Here is an 11752-nt window from a genome sequence, read left to right on the forward strand (position 1 = left end):
CTGGGTGACAGGATAGAGAAGAGCTCATGATGTGAACCAATGGAATAAATGGGTCTTAAGACTGGAGATGTGGCTGAGGAGAGCTTTGGAGGTGAGCCTGAGCGTGCCGAAGAGGCAGTTTCTGGACTGTAAACTGAAGGGGTGGAGACCATAGGTTGAGAGTTTAGGGGGTCATGTGGCATGTGGAGACTGCGGGACGTGCAGAACCGAGTACGAAGTTTGTTCCCTTCACCAGACCCCGCCACCCATCGAGTGGGCGGTGAAGGGGGCGGGGTCCATTGCCCACGCCTCCTGCCGGGCGCAGCAAGAGGTAGAGGGGAGAAGGCGCCCGGCACCGCCCGGACAAAGCCTGCGCGCGCCACGCCCCGTGATTGGCCACCCCGCCCCTGGTCCCACCCTCCGTCGCCTGCCCCGCACGCCGCAACCAATGTCCGCCACCGGAGCCGCCTTCGTCACAGCCGCGCCGGCCAATGGAGGAGGCGCTCGGCGGCGCGTGGCTCTTTCGCGGCAAAAAGGATTTGGCGCGTAAAAGTGGCCCGGACTTTGCAGGCAGCGGCGGCCCGGGGCGGAGCGGGATCGAGCCCTCGCCGCGGCCTGCCGTCATGGGCCCGCGCCGCCGCCGCCGCCTGCCTCCCGGGCCACGCGGGCCGTGAGCACCATGGCCGTAGCCCCCGCGGGCGGCCAGCACGCGCCGGCGCTGGAGGCCCTGCTCGGGGCGGGCGCGCTGCGGCTGCTCGACTCCTCGCAGATCGTCATCATCTCCACTGCGCCCGATGTCGGCGCCCCGCAGCTCCCCGCCGGCCCCGCCGCGCCACCCGCTGGCCCTCGCGATCCTGACGTGCTGCTCTTCGCCACGCCGCAGGCGCCCCGACCCGCGCCTAGTGCACCGCGCCCGGCTCTCGGCCGCCCGCCGGTACGGACCCTAGGCGCGGGCGGGGGAGGGGCGGGCTGCAGCGCTGGGCGGTGCGGAGCCTGGGCTGGGCCTCGGGGCTCCGCCCCGGGGCGCTCGTTGACTGACTGCCTTGCCTGGCTGTTTGCTGCGCCTTGCTCTGGGCCTCAGCGTCTTCACCAGAGCGTCGGATTCATTAATGATAATGGCTCACGTGTATTCAGCTGGTGCTTGCTTAGTGCACGCCCAGGCTTTAGCACAAAATTCTCAACTCTGTTGTGAACTGGGTGTTGTCACGTGCCCATCTGCCAGAGGGAGGAACTGAGGCCCAGAGATAGGGAAGTGCTTCACGCAGCTGCAGATGGTGGGGCTGGTATTTGAACTGATGTCTGCTGACTTACTGCAGAACCTATGGCTAGGTAGTGTGCACGGTTGCTTGTTGGAGGTGAAAGAGGGTGACTGTTGGAGACATCTTCGGGAGATTCTCCTTAGTGGCCTTGCCAGGTGCAGGCCTGGCCTTCCAGGCCTCTGGGGATAGGACTCTTGACTGGGAGGCCGTCTCTGCAGGGGCGGGGTGCTGGACCAGCTGCTGCAACCCTTCCTCTGCCTGTCCTTCCATCTGCCACCCTTACAGCCCCTGGTTGCCATGGAACTTTATTAATCAGGCGGACAGACCCCTGAGCCTCTGGAAAAACTGGGTGGGCTGGGCCCCTGAGAAGGGGCCTCCAGTTCCTGGAGAGAGAAGACGTGGGAAGGCGATCCCTGGATCAAGTCTTTTCCTGATCCTAAGCAGCAAGTAGCTCAAGACCACTTTAGGCTGGGGGCCTAGAAAAGGCAGTGGAACTTGGATCAAAGCTGGGGCCAGCTCAGCAAGTGGGCCACCAACTTTATTGTAGGGGTGAAGCAAACAGGAGGAGTTCTCAGCAGGGGGCTTGGAGCAAGTGGGAGGGGCAAGGCCCAGTAACAGAGTGGAAGCTGTTCAACTCCTGACGGGGGTTTGGATGGCAGCTGGTCCCTTAGGCATTTTAGTGAAGGCCCATAGCCCCCTTGGCGCAGTTCCCAGTGCTGCCTTCCTTCCGGAATCACCAAGATGCTAATAATAATGACAATAGCAACCACCATTGTTTTGAGGATGTCTGTGTGCCAGGCTCTGTGCTAAGCACTTTATCCACTTAACCCGGTGAGCAACCTTACTTTTTCATCCTCACAGATGAGGAGGCTGAGGCCCACAAATGATAGAACTTCTTGATCTTTCAGCTAGGGAGTGGTATTTCCTGATTGTTAAAGGCCTTTCCTCCCAGTGAGGTGGCCAGCCAGTATTTAGTGGGTCAGCTGGCTTCCCTTGCATGTAACTCCAGGCGCCTGTACCTGTAGGTAAGAGATTGGGCCCTGGGCAGGTATTCTACATTTGAGCAAACATTCCATTCACTCAAGTTGTTGAGTGAGTCCCCATCATGTGCTAGGTGCGGAGGTAGTTAAGGATCCCCTGCCCCCATGGTACTTATGGGCCAGCAAACATTCTGTGGGAGAGGTTGACACCATCCCAGAGCCAAAGGCCAGGAATGCAAATCTGGATTTTGGCCTCTACTGACTTTGCTCTGGAATTTTTTTTGGGGGGGGGGCAGTCCTTGAAATAAGCTACAGGCTGGCTTCAGCCCAGTGAGCACCTGCTGGGTGCTTCCTGTGTACCTCTGTATACCTCTTTGCAATTCAGACATTCCTCCTTGTTCTGTTGCCTACCCACTTCTACCTTGTCATGGCTGTGTGTGTGTCTGTGTGTGTGTGTAGATCGGATCCTTTGGGGGGGGCTGACTAAGGAGAAGCAGAGATAGGAGAACTGACACGTTCAAGGCCAGCCAATCTTACCTTAAAGTAAGTTGGGCTGAAGAGATGGTTCAGCCACTGAGAGCACTTTCTGCTCTATTATGACAACTTGTTTGGATCACAGCCCCAACTGAGCTCACAGATGACTAACTCGAGTTTCAAGGGATTTGGTATTGTCTTCTCCTGTCCTTTGGTACCCATGTTCACATACATTCATACAGACACAAATTTCTTTTTAAAAAGAAAATAATTTAAAGAGTAAATTAGTTAAATAAAAACATTAAAATACCAACAGCCTATTTTGGTTAATTGACATATCTTATAATCCAAGCAGGCAAGAATGAGGACACTGAGTCTTGAGTTCAAAGCCAGCCTACACTACAAAGACCCTATTTCAAAACAGTAACAGCAGGAGGCTGAGGTTTCCCATTATAATGTAGGACTTGTTTACTGTAGAAAGTATGTGGTACCATACATTAAGTCTGTAAAAGACAGGCTCAGAGGAGAGAGCCAGCGCTTCAGCACTCTTGTTTTAGGTGTAATGCTGTTATTATATGATTCTCTGACTGGTCACTGTGAGCTCTTAACACTGTTGAGAATTGAACCCAGAATTGAATGCATACTGAATAAGTACTCTGCCAGTCCCCAGTCTTCAGAACTTTTGCTTTTAATAGCTCTAAAAGTTGCTGTGAGCCATGTGTGATGGCACCTTTCTAACTCCAGTACTTGAGAAACAGAGGTATAAGGATCAGGAGTTCAAGGTTTTCCTGAGCCTGATCTGTGGTCAAACAGTACATCATTCACATTGCCCAGAGGAGGGAGCAGCCTGCCCTGGCTCTCCCACAGAAGTGCTCCTGTTTCTGAAACACACTCTGTTAGAAACTGACCTGGAGAACAGCTCCTGAGATTTTTAGTCCAAGAAGGGACCATATATGTATTAGCCTGTCACAGTGGTTTCCTTGTATGTCTGTGAGAGCATTCTGTGCTGGCCTGGGCCTGCCTTGGTCTTTTACTGAGACTACATGCTATTCCAGGGGCTACACAAAGCTTTGTGCCCTTTATGTGGGTGAATCATTCAGCTATCAGTATCTTTACCTGTGGTTTTAAGGATCTCAGTGCTAGGGATGTCTAAAGATGAGTGACAGAAACAAGCATCGCTTTCAGCTCTTACTTTAAAGCATGCCTTTGGGGATGGGCATGGGCATTCCTGGATGGGGCTGTATCATCCCATTGGGGTGGATATACTTGGGTTTCTCCCTGACTACAGGTCTTCCAAGGTGAAGACTGTCATAGGTCCTGGAATCAGACAAGAGTTTGCTGAGAAAATGTATGGGATTTAGTTACAGCCCTGCTCTGGCACAGACAGCAAAGGCAGTGTCTGCCTGCATGTGATTGGCTTACTCTCATGCTGTCCTCCTCCTTGGGTTCCAGGAGTCGGTGGCAGTGTAAGGGTGTTGACTGACACTGAGGCTTGTGGTGGACAGTGATGCAGAGGTTTATTGATCTAGTGTCCAATGGCACTTTCTAGGTGGAGGCGGTAGACAGGGAGAACAGACACATCTGCTGTAGTTTTTAATAGAGGAAAAGGCCAGGTTTGAGGCAGTACAGAGAGAGAAAAGGGTTCTCTGAACTGATTGTTAAGGGTCCTGCAGGAGGCATCTACAGGTGTGAGGAGGGGCCATAGGATAGCCGGAGAGCAGGGATTGGAAGAAGCTCATCTCCACAGTTCGTATGAGGAGTGCACTGAAAGGCTTTACTGAGGCAGTGATGTAGGAGACCAGCATGGGGACGGCTGTACTGTCCAGTGGAAGGGTGATAATGGCTGTGGGTAGAATTCTTGGCAAATGAATATGACAGATGGTGGGCCAGGTTGAGAGGGTTTAGTTGAGAGAGGCCTGTGGCTGGTGAGAGGATAGCAGGTTTGGTCCAGTTCCTGTGTTTTGAGCTATCTGTGGGACTTGAGGGTCCTTCCCGTCACTGTACTAGAACTTATGTTAGAGGGCATGGAGATTAGCAGCTCGGGGTCTGTCTCAGACAGACCTGGTAAGTGGCTGTACCACTTCTCTGTGGTCTTGTATGTAGGTTGCAAAGTGGAGCTGTTGTGGTGTGGCCAGTCCAAAGAGCAGAGTGCGTTGATGAGCACAGAGCAGTTGGTGAGCTCTGGCTGCTGCTGTGGTTATAAATATGTAAATGAGTTAAAAACTGAAGGTGAGAGTTGCCTGGGGGACCTGGACCCTCCCTTGGTGGCTTAAAGCACTTGTTGCTAGTGTCTGTGGGTTGGGACTTGAGGGAGATTTAGCTGATGCTTCTAGCCAGAGATGAGCCAGCCCTGTTGCAGCCAGAAAGCTGGCTATAGTCGGAAGTGGGACTAAGGTTGCAGAATTTGCTTCCAAGCTTTGCTTCCACGCTCACTTGGAGTTCTCAGCTCTTTGCCATAGGGGCTTATCTTTAGGGCTACTTGAGAATATGGCACAAAGCTTTCTCCCACCCCCTGCCACCTCAGAAGAAGCAGCACCATTGTCACAGTGACCAGTCTCAGAAGTGACACCATCTCTCCCAGCTTGGATTTAAGGGGAGAAAGTTAGTTAGCACTTATCTTTGAAAGCCGCGAGTGCTGGTGGCATGTGCCTATAAGCTCAGTACTTGAGAGGTAGAGGCAGGAAGAAATTCAAGGTCATCCTTGGCTACATAGTAAGTTTGAGGCCAGCCTAGGCTAAATAGGCTTGTATTTGTAGGAGCTGAGGAGACTACGTGGTAGATTGTGTGGTAGTGTTCACAGGCCTTTATTTAACCTCTAGCATTACAGCGATGCTTTGTTCTTTGCTGATGTATTTAAAAACCACTACCAGCCCTAGGGAGGTAATGTTTGACCCAAAATTTGAACCCCGGTCTTCAGCCTTGTACTTGACTGATTTGTGTGGTAGGATAATAACCTTATGCTGTGTTCCTCAGGACACCTGGGCATCCTAACACAGATGTAAGATTGGGGTTGGGATACCAAGCCCCTAGCTAAGTCTTCTGTGGTGTCAATCCTGGTTATTGGGCATATTCCTGTGTTTCTGCTACAGGTGAAACGGAGGCTGGATCTGGAAACTGACCATCAGTACCTGGCTGGTAGCAGCGGGCCATTCCGGGGCAGAAGCCGCCACCCAGGGAAAGGTGCCCATTGACTCCAGCTTCTCAGGCCCATACTGGGGGAGGGGCATGGATATGGTTGTACACTCTGGGGCCCCAGCAAGGGTCTGGAATGGCTGCCTAACGGGACTTCCTCAGGCCTTGGAGGTGGGGAGTTGCCTAGCTACAAGAGGAATGCTTTGGTTGGCAGACAACAGCCACAGAGCCTTTCTGCTTGGCCTGACTAAGGGGAAGGAGCCATGTGCCTCCCACCTCATCTTGCCACTCTACATTGCTAGGGATACAGGCCTGTTGGGGGCAGGCTGAGTGTTTGCCTAACCCCTGCCCCCCAGGTGTGAAATCTCCAGGGGAGAAGTCACGCTATGAGACCTCACTAAATCTGACCACCAAACGCTTCTTGGAGCTGCTGAGCCGCTCAGCCGATGGTGTTGTTGACCTGAACTGGGCAGCTGAGGTGCTGAAGGTGCAGAAACGGCGCATCTATGACATTACCAATGTCCTGGAGGGCATCCAGCTCATTTCCAAGAAGTCTAAGAATCATATCCAGTGGCTGTAAGTACTCATCGGGCAGGTGGGCAGGTAACAGCCAGACCAAGCCAAATTGCTTGCAGTGTCTTCCTGCATTCCCAACAGCTGGGAAACCAAGGTCCGAAGACGTTACCTTCCCTGGGGTGATAGAAGGGGAGGAATGGACAAGTCTTGCAGATCCAGTTCCCTATAGCTGTACAAGGTTTCCCATGCGTGTACACACACACACTCACACACACACACCTTGCTTAAGGTTTCCTGTTCCCTCTCCTACTGTTGCCCCTTCTTAGACCACTGTGCTACCACCATTACGCTTTTGCTGTCACCGTTGAGATCAGCCTTACACAGTTTTTGGTTTTGTTTCTACTTCTCCCGCTTCCTTCTGCCTCCCCAGGCATCCTGCTGCCTTCTCTGATGTGTCTGCCTTGGTGTTTCATAGATGATTCTTCATTCTATATTTTCTTTTCACTTGACAGTGTGTCTCAGAAATGTTTGTATGTCCATCTAATTCAGCTGTGTCATCCGTGGCATGTATGTGCTATTTGTTCCTTACCTGGCTCTGTAGTGGGGATATGTAGGCGTTTGTTGACTGACTGGGCATTTTACTGAGCCCGTGCCAGTCTAACTCAAAGCCTAGCTGGGGAGCAGAGCCACAGAGGAAAAAAGAACTTGCCAACTTCTCACAGAATAGTGGCGGCAACAGATTGTCTTGAGGGCTAGGGCTGATGGATGATGGGTTGAGGGCTCAAGGACTGCTAATTCTTCACTGGCTTCCCACAGAGGCAGCCACACCATGGTGGGGATAGGTAAGCGGCTTGAAGGCCTGACCCAGGACCTGCAGCAACTGCAGGAGAGTGAGCAGCAGCTGGATCACCTGATGCACATCTGTACCACGCAGCTGCAACTGCTTTCTGAGGACTCAGACAGCCAGCGATATCCTTGGATTGGTCAGGGTGCATTTAAGGCAGGCTTGGCCAGTGGTGGCGCCACACTACTGAGACTAGAGGTTAACTAGGGCTCAGATTATAAAAGATTCTGGCTTTGGAAACAAGATCTGGCTCTGCATTTACTCACCATGTGACACTGAACAAGTTACTTGGGTTTTATGGGCCTCCCTCAATTTCATCTGTAAAAGAGAGGACAGTAGCCGGGCGTTGGTGGCGCACGCCTTTAATCCCAGCACTTGGGAGGCAGAGGCAGGCGGATTTCTGAGTTCGAGGTCAGCCTGGTCTACAGAGTGAGTTCCAGGACAGCCAGGGCTATACAGAGAAACCCTGTCTCGAAAAACCAAAAAAAAAAAAAAAAAAGAGAGGACAGTAATATCCATTTCCAAAATTGTACATAGTTAAAAAAAAAAAAAAAGGCAGGTGGTGGTGGCGTATGCCTTTAATCCCAGCACTTGGGAGGCAGAGGCAGGCAGATCTCTGAGTTTGAGTGCAGTCTGGTCTACAGAGCCAGTTCCAGGGCTACTTAGAAATGCTATCTCAAAAAGAAAAAGGGTAGGCAAATGATTTGATAAGTGGAAGTGCTTTTGGCCAATCATGATCACCTGAGTCTGAGTCCCCAGTGGAAGGAGGAAACTAATGCCTGTAAGCTATCCTCTGACCGACACATGTACACATGTACACATGGACATTCACAAACACACCCCTGTGGCATGTGTGTGCACATACAGACACACAAGATTAAGTTTGGGTTTTGCCTTTTTTTTTTTTTTTTTTTAAGATTTATTTTTCATTTATATGAGTATACTGCAGCTGTCTTGAGACACACACCAGAGAGGGCATCGGATCCCATTACAGATAGTTGTGAGCCACCATGTGGTTGCTGGGAATTGAACTCAGGCCCTTTGGCAGAGCAGTCAGATTAACTGTTGATCAATCTCTCTAGTCCCCAAAGTTAAGTTTTAAAATAAGTAATACATTTTAAAAAGAGCTGAAGACTGGAGAGATGGCTCAGCAGTTAAAAGAGCTGAAGACTGGAGAGACGGCTCAGCAGTTAAAAGCACTTGTTTACTCTTAGAGAGGATCCGAGTTCAGGTCCTTGCATTTACATGGTGGCTCCCAGCCATCTGCGATTCTACTTCTAGTGCATCTGATGCCCTCTTCTGACCTCCAAAAGCACTAGGTACTTCTGTGGTGCACATACATGTAGGGAAAACACTCATATACAGAAAAACCAGGCTGAGCACGGGGTACAAGCCTTAAAATCCAGGCTCTTGGGGAAGTAGAGGTGTGTGGCTGTCTGAACTCAAGGTTGGTCTGGTCTATTGCTCAAGGTTAGCCAGGGATACACAATGAGACCCTATCTCAACAAAACAAAGAAGAAAAGCCCAGTAGAGTGGTGTATACTTGTAATCCCAGGGCCAGGTATGAGGCAGAAACTGTAACAATGAAGACCAATTGAGGTTATATAGTGACACTCTAAAAATGAAGATAATCATAGGCCATTGGATTACACAGTGGGACCCGGCCACCAAAGAGAAACCTAGTACCAGTAATGACAAACCTTTTCTTAGTCGTTAATTTAGTTCCTGATTATAGCTTCAAAGTTAAGACTTTTTAATTCACAAAAAGAAACTTCATTAGAAACTGTGCCTTTTAGTGAATATCATTAATTAACAGTAAGGTTGTCAAAATCAATTTCCATTTCTTAGCCTGGAGACCTAGTGAGCATTTGATGTGGAATTATTACAGGCAGCCATTAGTTTGGAATTGGATGGGTAGGTAGTCTAACTGCTGAGGAAGTTGAAGTTTGGGAATGAAGTTCTGAGCACCTACTATGTGCCAGACCCTGGGATGAGGATGTCAAAACAGGAGTGAGTAGGAAGGAATGTGCTGAGTCAGCGGCACCTCAGAAGGTCACGTGGTCCTTGACTCCCCCAACCCTGGCCTATGTGACCTGCCAGGACCTCCGTAGCATTGCAGACCCTGCAGAACAGATGGTCATAGTGATCAAGGCCCCTCCTGAGACCCAACTACAAGCTGTGGATTCCTCAGAGGTGAGACTCAGACCCCAAGCCTTACCAAGACAGAGTGGGCTGGGCTGCTGGTCACCTAGGCCTCACCTATCTTGCTTGCTGCCTCTACCCAGACATTTCAGATCTCCCTTAAGAGCAAACAAGGCCCCATCGATGTTTTCCTGTGCCCTGAGGAGAGTACAGAGGGGATTAGCCCTGGGAGGACCTCATGCCAGGAGACATCCTCTGGGGAGGACAGGACCGCTGACTCTGCCACTGCAGGGCCTCCACCATCACCTCCTTCTATATCCCCAACCTTGGATCCCAGCCAATCCCTGTTAGGCCTGGAGCAAGGTAGGTAGGGGCAGAGTTGGTTTTATTTGGCAGGCAACCATGTATAGCCCTTCCTGCTGGGCCATTCCTGACCTGTAATGCTTCCCTTCTCCAGAAGCAGCATTGCCACGAATGGGCACCCTGAGGGCCCCCCTGGAAGAAGACCGGTTGTCACCACTGGTGGCTGCTGACTCACTCCTGGAGCATGTTAAAGAAGACTTCTCTGGACTCCTCCCTGGGGAGTTCATCAGCCTTTCCCCACCCCACGAGGCCCTTGACTATCACTTTGGTCTCGAGGAGGGTGAGGGCATTAGAGATCTCTTTGACTGTGACTTTGGGGACCTGACCCCTCTGGATTTCTGACAGAAGCCTAGGGACTCAGAGTGTCTGGAGATGCCCACCTTGTCTGCAGCTTTGAAGCCTCCTGCCCTGGGCCATCCTTCCTGCCTCATTGGAATAGCATGATTTATACCCTTTTCTCTGTCCGGTAGCTTCCAGCTCTGGGGTTTGGTTGCTGCCACATTGAGCAGACCGAAAGGGGAAGGATGTTGTAGTGTGTGTGCATGCACCCCATACTGCTCACTTGTACCTGGGGTGTGTGTCTCTGTGTATGTGTGTCTGTGTGTGTGTGTGTGTGCATGCGCGTGCTTGCGCGTGCCGGAGAATGAAGGTGAACACATCTGTATGTGTGCTGCAGACACATCCTGGTGTGTCCACATGTGTGCATGAATCCATGTGTGCGCATTGGGGTGGGGGTGGGGCTCTAACTGCACTTTCAGTGTCCTTGCTGCAGGGGCCCTGTGAGGCCCCAGGTGGCTGCCTGCTTCCAGAATCCTGTGTGTCAGCCAGGCTGGGTGGTGCAGCTTGGCTAGCCGGGTTTGCAGGGCAGCAAGAGCACTGCTTAAAAGTTTTCCGATCGAAGCTTTAATGGAGCGTTTATTTATTTATCGAGGCCTCTGGCAAACCTGGGGGATAAGCAAAGGGTGGGAAGATATGGGGCTGATACCCCAACTCCCTGTTCTCTGAAGCAAGGGCAGGGTCCCCTACCCAAGAGGAGCTGAGGCCCAAGCAGTTATTTATTGGGAAAGGGAGAAGGACACAGACTGACAGCTGTGGATGGGCTGGAGAAACAGTCCTTTTTTAGAAGGTTGTACCAGCGCCCTGGCCGCAGCATCCACGTGGATCTGATATGGGGACAGTGTGGGAGGGCCTTGGCTGATGGTGGCCAGGAGGGGTGGATATGGGTCCCTTCTGTGGTTGGAGTGTCCTCCACTGTCCTCCCTGTCCCCAGTCTGCACTTTGATTTGTTTCCTAACAGTTCTGTTCCCTCCTGCTTTGATTTTAATAAATATTTTGATGGTGTTAGGGCTGGGTTTGGGACTCGCTGCCAGCGTGAGGCTAGTGCTGGAGGGAGTGTTCATTCCCTGTTCCTGTCTGACTTAATTTCCTTTCGGTCTGTAACCCCTTGAGAAGAGGAAAACTGACCCAGTGATGGGTAGGAAGTTACGCATGTTACCTAAGTACAGAAAGGCGAGTGTCAGGGTCTGCTTGCTGTGCATCTTCTGGTCATTTCTGAGCATTAGTAAAGATGCAACACACAGTGAGCTGTGTTTGTGTCATATGCTTTCCTGTGTGTATGTGCGTGGGCTACTCTTGTAGCCTGTGTTCCCTCCCTCTAGGCCTTGTGAGTGAGAAGACCAGGAAGATTCCTGAAAGAGGTGCTGGGGCAAATATCTGGGAGAAGGACGGGGTGACTGGGGATCCATGGCTTGCTAGCGTCACTAAGCCATAGGTTTAAGTCCTCTCAACTGAGCATTTACAATGTTAAGCTCTATATTTACTTCTTTACAATCCAGAGGGGGGGAGGGGGAGGCGCCTATTGTTATCCTCATTTGGCAGGCAAGTGCCCAGATGTAAAAAAGCTTGTGGGTCTTATCTGTTAGGGCTCCTGCACTTAGAGCCTTGTCTGCCCACACCCGACTGGGTGGAGCACCCATTTCTGTCGAATTCCTGGCAAGATGTTGCCAGCGACTTCTGGGGTGACTCCTTACTCGACTCCTTTTGGATGCCTCTTCCAGGCGGGG

At 51.4% G+C, this 11752-nt stretch overlaps 1 protein-coding gene across 1 annotated transcript; it reads left to right on the top strand.

Moving 5' to 3' along the window:
* The first annotated feature begins 504 nt into the window (after window positions 1-504).
* E2f1 (E2F transcription factor 1) lies at window positions 505-11272 on the top strand. Its single transcript, XM_028775318.1, has 7 exons — window positions 505-913; window positions 5782-5872; window positions 6181-6400; window positions 7157-7309; window positions 9263-9377; window positions 9470-9689; window positions 9784-11272. Exons 1-7 carry the CDS (start codon window positions 659-661, stop codon window positions 10029-10031), a joined length of 1302 nt encoding a protein of 433 aa, XP_028631151.1. The 5' UTR covers window positions 505-658; the 3' UTR covers window positions 10032-11272.
* Window positions 11273-11752: the final 480 nt, after the last annotated feature.

The sequence above is a fragment of the Grammomys surdaster genome, unplaced genomic scaffold (assembly GCF_004785775.1).
Source record: "Grammomys surdaster isolate TR1022 unplaced genomic scaffold, NIH_TR_1.0 254, whole genome shotgun sequence".
Classification (NCBI taxonomy): Eukaryota; Metazoa; Chordata; class Mammalia; order Rodentia; family Muridae; genus Grammomys; species Grammomys surdaster.